The sequence below is a fragment of the Salvelinus alpinus genome, chromosome 15 (genome assembly GCF_045679555.1).
Source record: "Salvelinus alpinus chromosome 15, SLU_Salpinus.1, whole genome shotgun sequence".
Lineage (NCBI taxonomy): Eukaryota > Metazoa > Chordata > Actinopteri > Salmoniformes > Salmonidae > Salvelinus > Salvelinus alpinus.
The window spans coordinates 36,394,215-36,415,194 of record NC_092100.1 but is presented as its reverse complement, the minus strand read 5'-3'; the positions used below and the strand labels follow the sequence as shown (position 1 = coordinate 36,415,194).

Here is a 20,980-nt window from a genome sequence, read left to right as displayed (position 1 = left end):
CTTGTTATGTTCATACAAATATTTACACATGAAACACTGAAAATAAACGCAGTTGACAGTGAGAGGACGTTTCTTTTTTTGCTGAGTTTATTACCCACACATAGACAGGAAATATGGTGGTAGTGTGTGTATGTTACCTGGCCTGTATGAGGCAGCCCTTCCCAGTAACCTCAGCCTCAGCAGGTAGGTCTATGGTAGTAAAGAGCACATCAGGGACCTTCTGTCTCCTACAGTGGTAGCAGTATGTAAGCTGAGCTGGGAACGGCATGTTGAACTCATCATACGGGATGTGAACAAACCCGCAGCTAGGGGGCGACGCATCCTCAAACCTGGAATACACACACACACACACGCAGCTCAGAAAGACTGCTAGAACACCATTTTATTTTCATTCAATTAATCCAATTCATTCAGAATACCACTCTCCATTTAGAAGCAATCAATGACTAGGTTAGTCCAAAACCTCCCGGCCACTCAAATCTTCTCACACCTACACTAACACCCATCCAGCAGTGTGTGTGTGTGTGTTCCTACCCCAGCCAGGTTGAGCTAACTTCCCCCTCGCCCCTCTCCGACCCCACCATGCCGGGGTGTGGTTGCCGTGATAACCTGTGGTCGCTGCCGCCGATGTCCAGACAGCCCTCACGCATGAATCTGGGATTCAACATGGCCGCCGTGCCAGATGCAGACAGGATACACACCTCCTCACTGTGGGAACAGGAGGGAGGGGAGAGGGAGGAGAAGAGAGGGTGGATAACTTTAGATCCACATAACTTTATTTCCCTATAATGCACTAACAGACTTTGAAATACAGCTTTGGTCTTTTTTATTGTGTGTGTGTGTGTGTGTGTGCAGTGTACCAGATGCTGGTGCTCTCGCTGTATCCCACCACAGCGTGGCAACCCAGGGCTTTTGCATGAGACTTGATCTCCTGACGAATCTCCTCCCACCACGCGTCCCTTGTCTCTGGCTCGTCTGCAACACAAACACACATAACGTCATACACAGCGACACAGACACACAGCGACACAGACACACACACACACACACTGGCTGGATACCTGACTGTCTACCAGAAACTAGCGACAGTCAGAAATTAGCTGACTATCAGAAACTAAAACCTATTAGAAACTAGCAACTTTTAGAAACTTACTGACCATCAGAGTGGTGACTATTAGAAACTAGAAGTATCGAAACTAGCGATTACCAGAAAATAAGAAGCAACAGAGAATCAACTGACACTTTTTTGCTGATTGTGTTAAAATGGTGCATCATAGCAAGCAGATACCACTTAACCAACTGTCAGTTCGTAACACAGTGAACCTGATGTTGATGACGATGATGAACATAATGAAGGTGTTTAGTTAGTGTCTGGGCTGTTCTCCTCTCATAGCATCATCTCCAGGCCAGCCAATCACAGGAAGACAGGAATGTAGGGTGGCGTCCTAACACCCTATATCTCCTTAACTTCATTCCCATAAAGTATTGTGTTCAGTAGTTCACACCAAAGCAACAAAAAAATATAATAACAAAAAAATTAAAACGAATAGGAGTATTCTTATTGGACAAGTTCCTTCCTGTTTCAAAATATTATCTACAGTTTGAGGCTCCTGAACAAGACCCTGGCCTCACATAAGAGCAGGCAAGGAGGAGAAGAGGCCCTTCTCAGAGCCTTCATCATACTCAAATGAGGGACTCCTGGTGTAGGCTGAACCATGGTCCTTAAAAATAACCATGGGTCCACTCTGTACCTCCTGGGACAGGCCACATGCTCAAAGAGAGACAGAGACGATAGAGAGGGAAGAAGGTAGAGAGAAAGAGGAAAACGGAGACACAGGGAGGAAGGAAGGACGTGAGATGGATGGATAAATGGCTCAGGCATAACAGACCCAGAGCAGAGCAGGGTCCTCTCTAAAAGAAGCAGCATGTCTCACAGGTACGCTCACATCCACACGCATGGGCAGAGGGCCATATTCATTCATCACAGAGCTTGAACCAACACAGCCCTCTAACTACACTACTCTCTGTCTCGCACTCCCTCCATTCTTGTACCCCCCTCCATCCTCTTGTCTCTTCCCTCCTCCCAGCATGAATACAGCCCAGTGGATCCAGGGATGATGCACATGCCCAGTCTGTCTCAGTTTTAACCTGGACAGGCTTCTTAGAGGAGCATTACTGAAGCGCAGGGAGAACGTTAGGGATGCAATGTGTCACACACTGCTGTAGCAGCTTGGGATGGTGGGCTAGCCAAGGGGGAAGGAGGGGGGGGGGGGGCTTAGCGCATGCTCAGCACACACACATACACAGAGACTAGGAGAGAGGAGGATGGCAGCTCAGTGAAAGAAACAGAGCTTTAGTTTAGAGCTTTAACTAGATGCTTGCAGACACCCATATTTGTGTGCCTGGGTGGGTGGGTGGGTGTGTTTCAGTGAGCTACCATGTCTCCAGTGTGTGAGACCAGTAGAAGGAGGGAGGTACCTGCAGCGACACTATTCCAGTCTAGCAGTTTGTAAGAGCGTGTGTTACCCAACACTGGGCCAGAACAACACACACCATTAGTACAGAAAGAGAGAGGAAAAAGAGAAGATACAAACTACAACACAACAGCACCACAGTAATTGCAAAGACACAGACCACTGAGTCAATACCAGAGTCTAGCAGAGAGAGAAAGAGAGAAAGAAATCAAGAAAGAGAGAGAGAGAAGCAAGAACAAGGTAGAGAGAAAAGCAGATATGGTGAGAAGAATGATCAAAGAGATGCTGTGGAATTAGAAAAGCAGGGAGAGAGGTATAGGCTAAAGAGAGGAGAGAAAGAGAAGAGGCATTCACTAGCAGATATCTCTACAGTCTAAGGCAGGGGTATCAAACATACAGAGGGGGGACCAATCCGGCACGCAGGTAGTTTGAGTAATAAAACATTTATACACACACACTGAGTATACAAAACATTAAGAACACCTGCTCTTTTCATGACAGACTGACCAGGGGAATCCAGGTGAAGGCTATGATCCCTTGACTGATGTCCCTTAATAATGTTCCCTTAAAGGGTAGAGCGAATGCCTGGTACACTCTGGAATTATCAGAAGTCATTCATAAAATAAATGATGCCTGGAACACAGGCTTTAGGCCTGGACTGGCAAGTTATTAAACTGAGGAATCTTTGTGTAAGACAAATCAGAAAGGCTAAACATGATTATTATGTAACAGCCCTTTCGGATTGTAATGGGAACACGGCTAAATTGTGGAAAACTGTCAAATCCCTGAAGGGTTCTACTTCCTCCTCTCTGCCACAACAAATTAATGTACTTTTAAAAAATGCTGTCATTTTATTTCAGCGGGCTCTCTTTTGGAAAGAACTTCTAAGCCTATTCATAATTATATTGGGCTGGATGTTGATAGGGGAAACATGCTGAACGATCAGAGAAATTATAGTCAAAGCTTTTCTTTTAGGCTATTTACAGAAAAAGATGTCCTGGAAGCTTTGCTAGCAATAGAGAAGAACTCCACAGGGCCCGACTAACCGGATCCCGGTCTGCTTAAGTGTGCAGCACCCATCATTGTTGGCTTAATAAACACAAATGTTTATTTAATACTGGTATCAGGAAATATTCCAAAAGCATGGAAATCAGCTCGTGCTGCCACTCCATAAGGGCAGGGATAGTAGTGATCTTAATCATTATCACCCCATTTCAAGGCGTCCTTATCTAGCTACGATTCTTGAAACCTTGGTAAATTTACAACTTTGATCTTTTTTATCTGACAAATGTATTTTGAATGTAAATCAATCGGGGTTTAGGCCTGGGCATAGCACTATTACAGCAATCACTTTAGTTATTAATGATCTTGTCCATGCTTTTGACACTAAAATGAAGTGTGTTGCTTTGTTTGTGGACCTGTCAAAAGATTTTGATACTGCCATTTCATTGTTGTCCTCAATAGGCCTGAGCTCTGACGCCTGTTCATGGTTAGCTAGCTAGCGAACGTTACGGATGTAAACCATTTGCATTCTCAGAAACCCTACCTGCGGGGTTAGCTTAAGCTACATGCAGAAATATACTGCAGCTATGACAATGTTTGTATTGGATGGTGGTAGTATGAGTTGGGATTATGCCAGTTCATTGTTAGCTAGCTAGCTACAGTACATGTCTAAACAAAACACTTAGCCAGATGATTACAAGACCCATCATGTTAGCCAGGTGTATCTGGGGGTGATTAAGGCCATCTATTGTATTTCATGAACATGTGTACACATCTAGACAGTAGTGACCCATCCACTGAACTAGATGTGGCTGGGAGGTTGATTATAGCATTTCCTTCACATGACCCATCAATTTAGACAAGTGTGTCAGGTAACCGTCATGTAATAATGATAAAATGATAAAATCCGGTGGGGTGCCCCCACCCAGGCAGTGGCAGTGCTGGCAACACTAGCTGCAGTAACCCATGGGGAGGGGGTCACACTCGGACATTCAGAGAGGGGGTATATTATTGTGGCCCTGGTGGCACGAAACCAATCGGACTGCATGGAGAGGCTTGGGAACATGGTCAAAATGGATGACCGTATTGTGGGTGTTTCAGGAAGAAGGTGTACATTTGACCTCCATCATCTAGGATGTGACAATGGTAAATAAATCTCTACATTTATGCTCATTTTTTGCGCGGTCTTGCAGGCCTTCTCATGCAGCTGCAACTGCAAGTACATTTGTAAATCATGACCCATCTTGAGTTGGGCTCTGGGATGGTGCAATTGTTGAGAGGGTGAGCTTATGGTTGTGTGGGGGTAAGGCCTGAATGTGTGTGGGTGTATGTGTGTATCCCACAACTGTTGCGAAGGAAGAAGTAAAAGATGTTAGGGACTATAGAGGATGATTCACAGCAATATGTAATAAAAATCGAGGTGAGGGCGATGGAAATGCATTTGGCAATGGATCTGCTTCGGTTCGGTGGATGGTGCTGTGTGCACTTTTCGAAGGATGGATCCCAGTCGGTCCGGGGCTGTGCGATGCGGGGGGTTGGGGGTGGTCTGCCGGGCATTGGGATGACAACCCAACTCGAGATGGGGGCTTTTGGCGGGTGGAATAGTGGGGACCAATTGGAGGTTTGCTTAGTGGAGATGCAAATGTCATGGTACAACTATATAGACACTCAATCGTTATGTTACTTTTTAATAGGACGTTTACAAACATATATTTTGATAAAAATAATTGAAAGGTGTGTCTCATTATGGTAAGTGGTGAAATAAGTATAGCCAGTTACAATTGTAATGGCTTAGCAGATAATAAGAAAAGACGATCAGTATTTACCTGGCTAAAAGAGAAGGATTATAATATCTACTGTTTACAGGAAACCCATTCAACAGTTTTAGATGAAGTTTTGTGGAAAAAGAACTGGGGGGGCGAAATATATTTCTCCCATGGGCAAAGAAATTCAAAAGGGGTGATGGTTTTAATTAATAATAACTTTGATCCAAATGTGCAACTTGTCCAAACAGATCCTCAAGGTAGATGGATTATTTTAAATATGTTATTGGACAATAAACATATATGGCTTATTAACCTATACGGTCCGAATAATGATGATCCAAGCTTCTTTGACAATATATATAAGAATGTATCAACTCTACAAGCAACACTAGACTCTATTATTATAGTGGGAGATTTTAATACGGTCTTAAATACCTCTATGGACCGGAAAGGAAATCACACTACAAACTATCACCCTCAGGCACTTAAGGAAATCAGGAATGTCATGGATATATTGGAATTAGTGGATATATGGAGACTTAAATACCCTGACCTAGTGAGATATACATGGCGGAGGCTTAATCAAGCTAGTCGCCTTGACTACTTTCTTATATCATTCTCTCTGGCACCAAAAGTTAAAAAGTGTTTGATAGGGGACAGAATGCGGTCGGACCATCACATAATTGGCATATATATTACTCTTACAGAATTTCCACGTGGGCGAGGATATTGGAAATTTAATCAAAGCCTACTAGATGATAAATTGTTTAGAACTAGGACAGAAGAATTTAGAACTGACTTTTTTAGACATAACATAGGTACAGCAGATCCCCATATTGTATGGGACACTTTTAAGTGTGCCTTTAGAGGCCATGCAATTCAGTACTCATCTATAAAACAAAAGCAATTCCGATCAAAAGAGTCCATATTAACAAAGGAAATTGAAGGACTAACAGTACAGTTAGATAACAATAAAAACGGTACCATAGAGGCACAGAATAAGTTAGAGGAAAAACAAAAAGAAATGGAGGAACTTATTCAAGAAAGATCCAGTGTAATATATTACAAAAATAAAGCTAACTGGATGGAATATGGGGAAAAATGCACCAAATTCTTTTTCAATCTTCAATATAGAAATGCTACCAAAAAAAACGTATTAAAACTTGTTACAAATGATGGAGTCACGCATGAATCACCAAATGATATTTTGAAAGAGGAAGTAAAGTACTTTAAGAATATATTTTCGTTTCAGGCTCCTCCATCTCCACTAACTGAAACTAATTGTATGGATTTTTTCCCTAATAATAATGTAAAATTAACATTTGTACAGAAAGACTCATGTGAAGGCCTAATTACAGAGGAGGAACTACTTGATGCAATTGGGGCCTTTAAGGATGGGAAAACTCCAAGACTGGATGGCATACCAGTGGAAGTATACAAACATTTTTTTTATATACTCAAAGGACCACTATTAGCTTGTTTTAACCACTCCTATATAAATGATAGATTATCAGACACGCAACAAGAAGGTGTGATATCATTATTACTGAAACAGGACCCAAGTGGTATATATAAAGATCCAGTCCATTTAAAAAATTGGAGACCTCTTACACTTCAGTGTTGTGATGCAAAAATCCTAGCAAAATGCTTGGCGCATAGAATAAAAAAAGTTTTGTCAGATATTATTCATCCTAATCAGACAGGTTTTTTACATGGACGATACATTGGAGATAATATAAGGCAAGTACTGGAAACAATAGAACACTATGAAATATCGGGGACACCAGGCCTGGTTTTCATAGCTGATTTTGAAAAGGCTTTTGATAAAGTACGACTGGAGTTTATATATAAATGCCTAGAATATTTCAATTTTGGGGAATCTCTTATAAAATGGGTAAAAATTATGTATAGTAACCCTAGGTGTAAAATAGTAAATAATGGCTACATCTCAGAAAGTTTTAAACTATCTAGAGGAGTAAAACAAGGTTGTCCACTATCGGCATATCTATTTATTATTGCCATCGAAATGTTAGCTGTTAAAATTAGATCAAACATTAATATTAAGGGATTAGAAATCCAGGGCCTAAAAACTAAGGTGTCATTGTACGCTGATGATTCATGTTTTCTTTTAAAACCACAACTAGAATCTCTCCACAGCCTCTTAGAGGATCTAGATACATTTGCTATCCTCTCTGGATTAAAACCAAATTATGATAAATGTACCATATTACGTATTGGATCACTAAAAAATACACATTTTACATTGCCATGTAGTTTACCAATTAAATGGTCTGACGGTGATGTGGACATACTCGGTATACAAATCCCAAAAGAAAGAAATGATCTCACTCCAATAAATTTTTATAGAAAGTTAGCAAAAATAGATAAGATCTTGCTACCATGGAAAGGAAAATACCTGTCTATTTGTGGGAAAATCACCCTGATTAACTCTTTAATCATATCACAGTTTACCTATTTGCTTATGGTTTTGCCTACACCTAGTGACCTGCTTTTTAAATTATATGAACAAAAAATATTCAATTTTATTTGGAACGGCAAGCCAGATAAAATTAAAAGGGCCTATTTATATAACGAATATGAATTCGGAGGGCAGAAATTATTAAATATTAAAGCATTAGACCTCTCACTAAAGGCATCAGTCATACAAAAATTATACTTAAATCCAAACTGGTTCTCTAGTAGATTGGTACGAATGTCTCATCCTATGTTCAAGAAGGGCCTTTTTCCCTTTATTCAGATTACACCTGCTCACTTTCGGTTGCTTGAAAAGGAAATAATCTCCAAAATATCTTTATTTTTTAAACAAGCCTTAGAAAGTTGGTTGCAATTTCAGTTTAATCCACCTGAAAGGACGGAACAAATAGTACAACAAATCTTGTGGTTAAATTCAAATATAGTAATTGATAAAAAAACTGTATTTATCGAAGAAATGTTTAAAAAAGGTATAATTTTTGTGAATGATATCATAAATAGGACTGGTGGAGTAATGTCACACATGCAGCTAACACAGACATATGGAAATGTCTGCTCTACCCAAAATTACAACCAATTAATTGCAGCATTACCACAAAAATGGAAGAGGCAGGTGGAAGGGGATAAAAGTAAGGAACTTGTATGTCGGCCTTATATTAAAGAACATAAATGGTTAAAGAAAAGTGTGATAAATAAAAACATATACCAATTTCATTTAAGGACCAAAAAACTTACAGCTGTGCCATATAAATTGCAAAATAGTTGGGAAGAGATTTTCGATGTACCCATTCCATGGCACATGGTTTATGAATTGATACGCAAAACAACGCCGGATTCAAAACTTCAAATTTTTCAATTTAAATTATTGTACAAAATTCTTGCAACTAATAGAATGTTATATATATGGGGGATACAATCTTCTCAGCTCTGTAGATTCTGCTGTGAGGAGGCAGAGTCATTAGACCATTTATTTTGGTATTGTCCGCATGTAGCTCGTTTTTGGTCACAGGTCCAGGAATGGTTGAAGAATTGCAACATTTGCGTAGAACTAACGCTACAGATAGCAATACTGGGGGATTTGAAAAGCCATAGTCAATCAATCAATAATATAATAATTATTTTAGCAAAAATGTTTATTTTTAATTTACAATCCGTGGAAGCTATGAGAATAGGAAGATTCAAATCTTTTGTGAAGCATCACAGCACAGCTGAAAAATATATGGCAAATAAAAATCCGAAATGGATGATGTTGGAAGATAGATGGGAAAGGTTGAGTGGAGCTGAAGGGTGGGACTAATAACAAGATAAACAATGTAGGGCATACGGGATCTGTGAAATGTGTATAGGTGCGGAGCTATTGTGAAATAGCACAGTTACAAGTGGAAATCAAACTGGATGGACAACAGAAATAGAGGAAGGACTAAGAACAAACAAGAGAGAACTATTATAAAGTAGACTGTGTCTGTAAATGTGTATAAGATGTATAAATTGAAGGTAAAAACAGAAATGTTTATCAGTTTACTCCAATTGGGGGATCGGTGGTAGGGTTTGCAGGGAATAATAATAAAGGTATACTCTTTAAAAAAAGTATGTATGTCTATGTAGGTATGTGTATGTATATATGTGTATATGTATGCATACGTGAATGGATATATATATTTACCCAAAAAAATATGGGGGATTGGAAATGATGCAGACAATTACATTGGAAACAACATTCTTTCCGCAATATTAAGCTGATCCACCCCCCCCCCAAAAAATAAAAAATAATAATAATAATAAAAGAAATTTAAAAAAATGAAATAATGAAAGATAAAAAATAAAAATAAATAATGATGATAAAATATTTGTATCTGGAAACTTTCTGTTTTTGATATTGCTACTATGCAAGTAACCATTTCAATATACTGTTAACACCTTCTGTATCCTGTGCATGTGACAAATCAACTTTTTATTTTATATAGTGTGTGTTTACCAGAGACTAATTTGAAGAACAACATGACCTGCACCAAAGTCAGATGAGGATATAGGCCAAGGACTAGATACTGTATTTTTACCTGGAGTTTTTCCTTATTGTTGGTTACTACTTTCACTGCTTTTAGTCTTGAAATCTTTGGTTGTATACTAAACTAATCACTATGTTTAGCAAATGGCCTCACATGTAAATCTTTAAAGAGATGGGAGGGCCTAAGGCTTAAGAGGGTGTGAACAATGCTGAATGGGTGTAGACAAAGAAAGTTCAAGGACATTTTCTCAACATTCAAAGCAGAATTACTTTTCCATTGTTCTTCAACTGCAGTGTATGATATACCATTTTCTAGCTGAGTCTCTACTTTAATCCCGTGTGGTCCCGTGTGGCTCAGTTGGTAGAGCATGGCGCTTGCAACGCCAGGGTTGTGGGTTCAATTCCCACGGGGGGACCAGGATGAATATGTATGAACTTTCCAATTTGTAAGTCGCTCTGGATAAGAGCGTCTGCTAAATGACTTAAATGTTAAATGTAAATGTAATCCAATGTGAAAAACACATTTTCAAATTTTACAACATAAGACCGAATCGAGGCGGTCGGTCGGTCAAATACGCAGATGATACTACTTTGTATGCCCAAACTGTGGCCACAAAGTTCGAAGCACAGAATCGTCTAGAATGTAAGTGTATGCTGTAGCGTTAAGACTTCCCTTCACTGGAACTAAGGGGCCTAGCCAGAACCATGAAAAACAGCCCCAGACCTTTATTCCTCCTCCACCAAACATTACAGTTGGCACTATGCATAGGGGCAGGTAGCGTTCTCCTGGCATCCGCCAAACCCAGTTATGTCCGTCAGATGGTGAAGCATGATTCATCACTCCAGAGAAGGCGTTTCCACTGCTTCAGAGTCCAATGGCGGCGAGTTTTACACCACTCCAGCCGAAGCTTGGCATTGCGCATGGTGATCTTAGGCTTGTGTGCGGACATGGAAACCCACTTCATGAAGCTCCTGACGAACAGTTGTTGTGCCGACGTTGCTTCCAGAGGCAGTTTGGAACTCGCTAGTGAGTGTTGCAACTAGGGTTGCACATTTTAGGTAATATTCAGAGGTCAAAACTTTCCGTGGGAATTAACGGGAATATATGGGAATTAACGGGAATATATGGGAATGAATATTGATACCATTTAAGATGTTTTTTTGCATTGGATATATTTACCTTATCATAAGTAGACATAATTGCAAATGATTAAATCCTTCCAATAGAAATTTAAAAAACAATTTAGTTACGAATTGAACTTCAATTAAATGAGTTGACTCTTCACATGGGATGATTTTATTTAAAAATATATATATTTTACCTTTAACTAGGCAAGACGGCCTAAGAACAGTGGGTTAACTACTCTGTTCTAGATCATACGATATGCATATTATTATTACTATTGGATAGAAAACACTCTGAAGTTTCTAAAACTGTTTGAATTATATCTGTGTGAGTAAAACAGAACTCATTTGGCAGCAAACTTCCAAACAGGAAATGTTTGGGTGTCTGTGTAAGGCCTTGCCTATTCAATTGCCTTATATTTATGGATCTGTATGCACTTCATACGCCTTCCACTAGATGTCAACAGGCAGTAGAATGTTGAATGGGGTGTCTAGCTTGATGTGAGACCGAATGAGAGCTTTTGGAGTGACAGGTCCGCCTAATTGGCAGTATTTTGCTGCGCACTAGAGAGCACCATATTCTTTTCTGAAATGCGTTAGGTAGACACAACGAAATGATCCGTCTTGGACGTTATTGGATACATATGAGAAAGACATCATAAAGATGGATTTTCAACTGAGTTTGACCAGTTTATTCGACGTTTGTGACTTTTGGAATTTTTCGTTCCATGCGCCAAGAGTTCATGGACATGTGCACTCCACCATGCTCGCCAAAGTTGCTAATTCGACAGAAGAAATGGACATTCTAAAACAAAACAACGATTTATTGTGGAACTAAGACTCCTTGCACTACATTCTGATGGGAGATCATCAAAGGTAAGAGAATATTTATGATGTTATTTCGTATTTTTGTGGAATATGTTGGCTCCAACATGGCGGAGAATGGCTGGGCGCTGTCTCAGATTATTGCATGCTGTACTTTGTACTAAAGTTATTTTTTTTTAATCTAACACAGCGGTTGCATTAAGAACCAGTGTATCTTTCATTTGCTGTACAACATGTATTTTTTAGCAAAGTTTATGATGAGTTTTTTGGTTAGATTACGTGACTGTCCAAAAATCATCTGATGAAGTTGTTCAAAGGTTAGTGATTAATTTTATCTCTATTTGTGGGTTTTGTGAAAGCTATGTTTGCGGTGAAAAAATGGCGTTGTGTGTTTGGCTATTGTGGTGAGCTAACATAAATATATATTGTGTTTTAGCTGTAAAACATTTTAAAAATCGGAAATGTTGGCTGGATTCACAAGATGTTTATCTTTCATTTGCTGTATTGGACTTGTGATTTCATGAAATTATATTATATGATATCCCTGTGGCGCTAGGCTAGGCTATGCTAGTCAGCTTTTTTGATGAGGATGATCCCGGATCCGGGAGGGGGGGGGGGTCGGTAGAGGTTAACTGCCTTGTTCAGGGGCAGAACAACAGATTTTTACCTTGGCAGCTCAGGGATTCGATCTTGAAACTTTTCGGTAACTAGTCCAACACTCTAACCATTAGGCTACCAGCCGCCCCAATTTCACTGAATAAAGGGAATATTGAATGATCCCCAATGATCCATCGCATCTCCCAAAAACGTTTTCAACATACATCTGTATGTCTAGAAATTAATGCTTTGGTTGTCTTCCTCTCAGGCTTCCATGTCTTCTCCCTGGACGACCTCAATGTCCACCTCTTGAACATCAGACTCTGAGGCCTCATCTTCACTGTCACTTTCCAACCCTGTTGAGGATGGCTCGTTGTCAGGCTCAAAAAGCCTCAAATTTGCCCGGATGGCCACCAATCTTTTAACCCTTGTATTGGTCAGCCTGTTGCGTGCTTTGGTGAGTGTGTTCCCAAACAAGGACCAGTTGCGCTCTGAGGCGGCTGATGTTGGTGGGATTTGGAGGATGATGGAGGCAACAGGAGAAAGAGCCTGATCCACAAAGTCCCTTCCACCAGGTGGCTGATGAGATATGTTGGTACGACTGCCATATTGCATCTCCATCCCAAAGCCCTTGCTTGGAAGTGCAATTCGCCAGACTGCCAAGGACCTTGCACTCATCCAGGCCAAGGTGGCAAGACACAGTACTGATGACACCATAGGCCTTGTTGATCTCTGCACCAGACAGGATGCTCTTGCCAGCATAGTTGGGGTCCAACATGTAAGCTGTGGCGTGTATGGGCTTCAGGCAGAAGTCTTTACGCTTTTTGATGTATTTCAGAACTGCAGTTTCCAGTGAAGTGGGCAGGGCAGTACAGATTTCTTCTCTTACATCTGCAAGCAGAGTCTGAGCATCAGACAGGATGGCATTGTCTCCCTCCATCCGTGCAATGGCTACTGCTATAGGTTTCAGGAGTTTCAGGCTGCTTACCACTCTCTCCCAAAATACATAATCCAGGAGGATCCTCTTGATGGGGCTGTCCATATCGGCAGACTGTGATATGGCCATTTCTTGGAGAGACTTCCTCTCCAGGAGACTGTCAAACATGATGACAACACCACCCCAACGGGTGTTGCTGGGCAGCTTCAATGTGGTGCTCTTATTCTTCTCACTTTACTTGGTGAGATGAATTACTGCTATAACTTGATGACCCTTCACATACCTAACCATTTCCTTGGCTGTCTTGTAGAGTGTATCCATTCTTTTCAGTGCCATGATGTCCCTGAGGAGCAGATTCAATGCATGAGCAGCACAGCCAATGGGTGTGATGTGAGGGTAGGAATCCTCCACTTTAGACCAAGCAGGCTTCATATTCGCAGCATTGTCTGTCACTAGTGCAAATACCTTCTGTGGTCCAAGGTCATTGATGACTGCCTTCAGCTCATCTGCAATGTAGAGACCGGTGTGTCTGTGCTCTTGTAGAATACTGGTTGATGGGTTGAGATGTAGTTAATTATTCCTTGCCCACAAACATTCGACCACCCATCAGAGATGATTGCAATACAGTCTGCTTTCTCTATGATTTGCTTGACCTTCACTTGAACTCTGTTGAACTCTGCATCCAGCAAATTAGTAGATAGAGCATGTCTGGTTGGAGGGGTGTATGCTGGGCGAAGAACATTCAGAAATCTCTTCCAATACACATTGTCTGTGAGTATCAGAGGTGAACCAGTTGCATACACAGCTCGAGCAAGACATCAGCATTTCTCTGACTACGTTCCACCATTGAGTCAAAAAAAACTTCTGATTCCAGGAGGACCATGAGCTGTTGCTATCGATAAGGTGTCTGATTCATCAATTTCACCTCGAATAGAAGTAGAGGGACTTTTGTCAGAGGTTGCTTGTTGTGAGCGCTGAGGGAACTTTATGCACTTGGCCAGATGATTCTGCATCTTTGTTGCATTGTTCACATATGATTTGGCACGGTATTTGCAAATGTACACAGCTTTTCTTTCTACATTAGCTCCAGTGAAATGGCTCCACACATTAGATAGTGCCCGTGGCATTTTCCAGTAAAGATTAGGGAAAAAATGAATACAAATTGAATTAAATACAATTCCATGTACAGATAAATAGTTAAGCAGTTAGATTTTGTAAGATAAATGTTTTAAAATGAAACATGTATGGAAGCAGGTGACTTCACACTCAGTTAGCAGGCTCAAGCAAGCTAAAACCCACATGGTAGCAAAAACTAACTAGCAGAAATTGTTAACAAGTTAGAAATGATTTAAACACTTTGCTGTAGGCTAAAAAAAATCATGTCATAGAAAATATATTCACCCCACCTAGTATTGTGATCAAAACTTACCAGAAAGCATGTAGTCCTTGGCTCAGACAGTGTAGTAGTGTGCTCAAAAGCATCTCATTAGCGTGCAAGATCTTGAGAATCAGCTGTACATGTGATGGAAGAATGCACTGTGCATGCGGAGGGTTGCAATTCCATTAAATTGGGGATATTTTAACCAAAATATGCCACAAGACCTAGAATTGCCTTGTGTATCCCACAAAAAAGGTTCACTGTTATAAGCTAACTTTTTTAATGAAATTCACAAAATTCCCAGGCTTAACTTCCCATAGAAAATTTCCCGGAAATATCTCGGAAAGTTTCCGACCCTTTGCAACCCTAGTTGCAACCGAGGACAGACGAGTTCTGTGAGCTTGTGTGGCCTACCACTTCACGATTGAGCCGTTGTTGCTCCTAGACGTTTCCACTTCACAATAACAGCACTTACAGTTGACCGGGGCAGCTCTAGCAGGGCAGAAATTACGAACTGACTTGATGGAAAGGTGGCATCGTATGACGTTGAAAGTCACTGAACTCTTCAGTAAGGTCATTCTACTGTCTATGGAGATTGCATGGCTGTGTGCTCCATTTTATACACCTGTCAGCTCTACATCCCAGGAGAGAGGGAGGTTTAGCTTGTCAGCCAGCAGTAACTAACTTTTCTCCTAACCATGTAATATCTAACACTACACCACACCAGACAGACAGCTCAGATGACACTTTACTGGGTGTAAAGTCAGCTACCAAATCAGAGGAATCTGACAGGACAGATAACTTCTCTTCCACCGTATTTCACCTTTTTTTCCGATGATGACCATCTACCACTCCCACTGTAATCAGACAAACAAGGCCCGAAAAGGCCCATATACTAACTCCAAAACTACCTGGCAAACGTCACATTGTCCTGCAATCAGCGTTGTTTTTAGCCTGTTACAACAGATACATGTGGATTTGATAACTTTTCAGAAACGCACATAGAATCACTTGAAAAGTGAAATATACTTGACGTGTAAAAAGACGCTTTATCACCGCATGCTCGCTGAGGTTTTATTAATTAGTGAGTCCATCTCTAGTAAGGCTTTAGAACAGGATGACAGAATGAGGCAGAGAAAAGTGTAGAGTGTATAGGTAGTACAGTGGTTGCTCAACTCAAAGTTCTGCAATTATGCTGCGGGACAGAGGTAATTTGTGGTTTAGTACGGTACCCTGCGTCACTACTTCATTGCTCCAGACCAGCGCAAGGGGGAGTTAGAGCATGGATTATGCTTTTGGGTACCAAGGCGCTACTGTGTCTCTAACTGACAATGAATGGGGCGGCATAAGCCAAAATAGAAACTGATAATTGTGCACGACTTCAGTATTACTTACTAAAACTGTTGTTACACTAAGGTTTTTATTCTAAGAGAAACAGACTACAATTAGTGTGTGGAAATGTTAGGATTATTTAGCTCTTACTGTAGTACTGTAGCCTACTCCCAACCGGTCTCATTGTACAGTGGTCTAAAACACTGCATCGCAGTGCAAGCTGTGTTGCTACAGATGCCAGCCGTGACCGGGAGACCCATGACGTGACGGTAGGCTTTTGGTTTCTCTCCCTCTAAAAACAGAAATAAATAATTCTAAATAACAAACTGGCTATATTTACAAATTAGTAACAATGCCTCACCCCATATTCAAGAATGGCCTTTCTCGCTCATTTTACATTATTTGAAAACAAAGTAATCTCCAAAATGTATTTATTTTTTTAAATAAAGCGATTAATAATAATAATTTAGAATTATATAAAAGCCCCTTGGATATTCTCACAGATATATTATTAACCCTGTTATTAGCATATATATTGGTCATATTGGTCATGGCTCCCGAGTGGCGCATAATGGAATTTCCTTGCAGTTCTCCAGCTGAATCCACTGAAATAGCGGTGGGCGCACGAGGTTCAAGGCACGAGGGCAGGGGGCACGGGATGGGCCGCAGAGCCGCACACAGAAGACGGACCTAGCCCATGGGGAAGGGAGGAGGTTGTTTTCTCCAGTAGATTTTCCATTCCTACTGAATGCCCTAATCTGCTCACTTAAATGAATAGAGATCCTGGTCACGGTGCTACAGTATGTTACAGCATAATCAAAATGAGGACAATCAGAGATTGTCGTGGAATTATTCAGTCAATAATAATTCTCAAATACCAGAGCATGTGCGTTCAAATAGACTTTTATTACATAACATAACACAAGCCGAGCTGATTCATGAAACAACTGCCTTCCCAATCTTGGCACAGACTTCTTATACCTTTGTCCTCCTTACGTCATACTGATAGTAACTCCTCTTAATGGTTCATCCCCTCTGGCATTTAGCCACTATTACCTTATTGCCTTGCACTAAGTTTAGTTTCATATTAGGGCATGGAACCTGTAGAGCCACAGAAATAGTTCATGCATGTAGGACCATAGTAACAGACCTTGGCACTCTACAGAAATAACCATACATGTCATACTGCTAACTCCTCCGAAAGGGACACCTGCAGACTGGAAAAGACCCAAGAGGTGTAACCATAGCAACAGTACATAGTTGGCCATAACCCAGTTACAGGAATCACCAATTGTGTCTAAACCCCAGACAGGTGCATGTCTAATGGTGTCTAATGACCCAGAGCACATATAGAGTGCACTAGTTTTGCTGGCTCCTTCTGAAATAAATAATTGACACATATGTACTGAAAAATTCACAAAACAATCTGCTGTATACTTCTGGCTTATTGTAAACTGAAAGTCACACCTTTCCAGTTCTCATCCCGCCCCAAACTCCACCCTTAACACAGTTACCATTCAAAAACGAGCTGTTTATCTAAAAAAAAAAAGACATTGCGACCAAAGAGAACAGATGAAATGGACATCCTTTTCATCAAGCCAGCTTCTTTCTATGGTGCCATCTGTTCCAGGGTTAGGACCGTAACCACGAGAGGACTTGAAAATGAGCCAGAGCTGAGAGGATCACAAAAACTAAAAGGTATTTTGGTTTCAGTGTATTTTCTTCAAAAATTAATTGTATATAGCCTATCAATGTGTAGGAATACTGTGTTATAAAATCTATAATTAAATAAAGGTTAAATAAAAATGATTGTGTACTAAAAATGTGAATGTGTTTTTGCAGAGCATACAAACAACCATCCAACAATCATCCGTGGAGATCAGTGGACAAAGGGCTGGACAACGGGCCGCACCGATTATTATGGCTTTATTCAGATTACAATCGCTCGCTTTTGTTTTTTTGAAAACAAAATCATCTCCAAAATATCGTTATATATTATCAAGTTGATGGCACAGTCCTATAGCCCGGCACCTACATAAAGCTGAGTGACTCAATCATTCAGGGCTTTGGATCAGAATAAATAAGTACCAACATTCTTTCTGATAGTCTTTAATAAAGAAATGTTTTGGTTATCCTGACCTGGACACCATGTACAGTATTATAATAGCCCATTATGGGCTGTTAGCAGGACAACATACCTTAACCAACACCTCTCTTTATTTTGATACTTTGTGGATGGGGTCTCCTGAGTGGGGTCTCCCGAGTGCCACAGATGCAGGTTCGATACCCGTGCCGGTCGCCACCGGGCGACCCATATGTAATTATTGGCGGCAACATGAGTCTCACTCAAGCGGTGTAAGTCTTATTTATTTAAAGAGCATATTGAAGCATATTGAAGCAATAGTCTACCCGCTGTGGTCAACTATTTTAGCAAGCATGGGGACTGGTCTTGATAAATCAATTAGATTTTTATTTTCACAGAATCTCAGTTTAGGTATTGGTTAGACTACAATTATACAATTAGGGTGTGGAAACATTATGCTCTTAGTACTGTAGCCTACTCCCGACCGTCACGTTGTATAGCGCCATATTTTCCATTCCATCTAAAAACTCAACGGACACTGAAAGCTTAACCTGTCTGGGAACGGGGTTCTCTCGCCAACAGCCAATGAAATCGCAGGGCGCCAAATTCAATCAAATCAAATTTCTCAAACATACAAGTATTAGGCACCATTTTAAAGATAAAATTCTCATTAATCCAGCCACAGTGTCTGATTTCAAAAAGGCTTTACAGCGAAAGCTCCACAAATGATTATGTTAGGTCACCACCAAGTCACAGAAAAACACAGCAATTTTTCCAGCCAAAAAGAGTTGTCACAAAAAGCAGAAATAGAGATCAAATTAATCACTAACCATTGATGATCTTCATCAGATGACACTCATAGGACTTCATGTTACACAATACATGTATGTTTTGTTCGATAAAGTGAATATGTATATCCAAAAATCTAATTTTACATTGGCGTGTTATGTTCAGTAGTTCCAAAAAATGCGGTGATTTTGCAGAGAGCCACATCAATTCACAGAAATACTCATAATAAACATTGATAATAGATACAACTATTACACATGGAACTTTAGATAAACCTCTCCTTAATGCAACCGCTGTGTCAGATTTCAAAAAAACTTTACGGAAAAAGCATAATCTGAGTACGGCGCTCAGAGCCCAAAACAGCCAAAGAAATATCCGCCATGTTGTGCAGTCAACATTAGTCAGAAATAGCATTATAAATATTCACTTACCTTTGATGATCTTCATCAGAATGCACTCCCAGGAATCCCAGTTCCACAATAAATATTTGATTTGTTCGATAAAGTTCATAATTTATGTCGAAACACCTCCTTTTGTTAGGGCGTTTATTAAAACAAATCTAAACTCACGAGGCGCGGGCAAGTCCAGCGGAAATGTCGGACGAAAATTCCCAAAAATTATATTACTGGTAGTAGAAACATATCAAACGATGTATAGAATCAATCTTTAGGGTGTTTTTATCATAAATGTTCAATAATGTCCCAACCGGAGAATTCCTTTGTCTGTAGAAAAGCCATGGAACGAAAGCTACTCCTCACATGAACGAGCGTCAAGAGTTTGCGGCACTCTGCCAGACCACTGACTCAAAGAGCCCTTATGAGCCCCTCCTTTACAGTAGAAGCCTCAAACAAGTTTCTAAAGACGGTTGACATCTAATGGAAGCCTTAGGAAGTGCAAAATGACCCCATAGACACTGTGTATTCAATAGGCCAAGCTTTGAAAAACTACAAACCTCAAATTTCCCACTTCCTGGTTGGATTTTTCTCAGGTTTTCGCCTGCCATATGAGTTCCGTTATACCCCCTATACAGACATCATTCAAACAGTTTTAGAAATTTCAGAGTGTTTTCTATCCAAATCTACTAATACTATGCATATTAGCAACTGGGACTGAGTAGCAGGCAGTTTACTCTGGGCATGCTTTTCATCTGTTGGTAACAGTAACAGTAAAGACAACCAATCCCCTCCTGGTTCAAGAGCCCTGCTGTCTAATATTTGTTTCTGCAGCAAACCATTTGTGATAGTTGTACAACTTTATGAGCTGGGGTGTCTGTCCTTGCATTAGTTTATGTTCGCTTGCGCATCTTAGCATTTAGCTAGCATCCGCTATGGGAATTCGCTAGTACTTTGTTAGCGTTATTATTATTATTTATTTTTACTTTTGGAAAAAAATAGCGCCCCCTTCTGTGCACTGCCAGTAATACCGTAAACCCCGGTTTGGTACAGTAATAGTAATTAGATATGAAAACCTGGATAACGCCCAACCCTAATTAACACACTGATCCCACTATGTGTGACACACCCCTCACCCATTGGGTGAGCGGGTCATGTCATAAACATGATCGAACTAGCCTGGAAACTACAGTGCAACATGTAATACAACATGTGTTTTCCTATAGCCAGGACGGTGCATTCTTGTGGAACTCACCGGGGTTGTGTATGCGGTCAAGCAGCTTGACCGAGCGGGTGCTGACCACGCCCCCGACGTGAACCAAGAAGCCAGGGGGGAAACAGGTCAACGTGAAGATGGGGAACTCCTGAAAAGATACAAATAGGGTCAGTTACAATAAAAGTCAGGTTAGGAGTCAGGGTTCAAACCTGTCTCCGGGACATCTGGTTACAAGGGAAACAGTAGAATTAAGGATTGGCATGCTCAACCCTGTCTTCTTCAACCAATAACATGCAGGGTTGTAAGGGCATAAGATAGAAGAGAAAACCCCATACTGACTTATAGTCTCTGCCCACACATATATACAGTGCCTTCGGGAAGTATTCAGACCCCTTGACATTTTCAAATTTTGTTAGGTTACAGCCTTATTCTAAAATGAATTCTCATCAATCCTCATCAATCCTCATCAATCTACACACAATACCCAAAAATGACAAAGCAAAAACAGTTTTTTAGAAATGTTTATTAAAAATTAAATGTACATAATTACTCAGACCCTTTACTCA

The 20,980-nt window shown here is 40.5% G+C and overlaps 1 protein-coding gene across 18 annotated transcripts in view; it reads right to left on the bottom strand.

Annotated features, from left to right (window-relative positions):
• Positions 1–20,980, bottom strand: part of LOC139539999 (C2 domain-containing protein 5-like) — a 63,374-nt gene that overhangs the window by 9,995 nt on the left and 32,399 nt on the right. For 12 of the 18 annotated variants that reach the window (XM_071343473.1, XM_071343486.1, XM_071343485.1 and 9 more), the window contains exons 10-14: positions 20,454–20,562; positions 2,479–2,532; positions 861–975; positions 535–708; positions 138–329 (exon numbers count right to left, since the gene is read on the bottom strand). In XM_071343473.1, coding sequence (XP_071199574.1) covers positions 138–329; positions 535–708; positions 861–975; positions 2,479–2,532; positions 20,454–20,562 — 644 coding nt within the window. The remainder of the gene's footprint in view (positions 1–137; positions 330–534; positions 709–860; positions 976–2,478; positions 2,533–20,453; positions 20,563–20,980) is intronic. The other 6 variants (XM_071343478.1, XM_071343475.1, XM_071343483.1 and 3 more) reach the window with 1 other exon arrangement.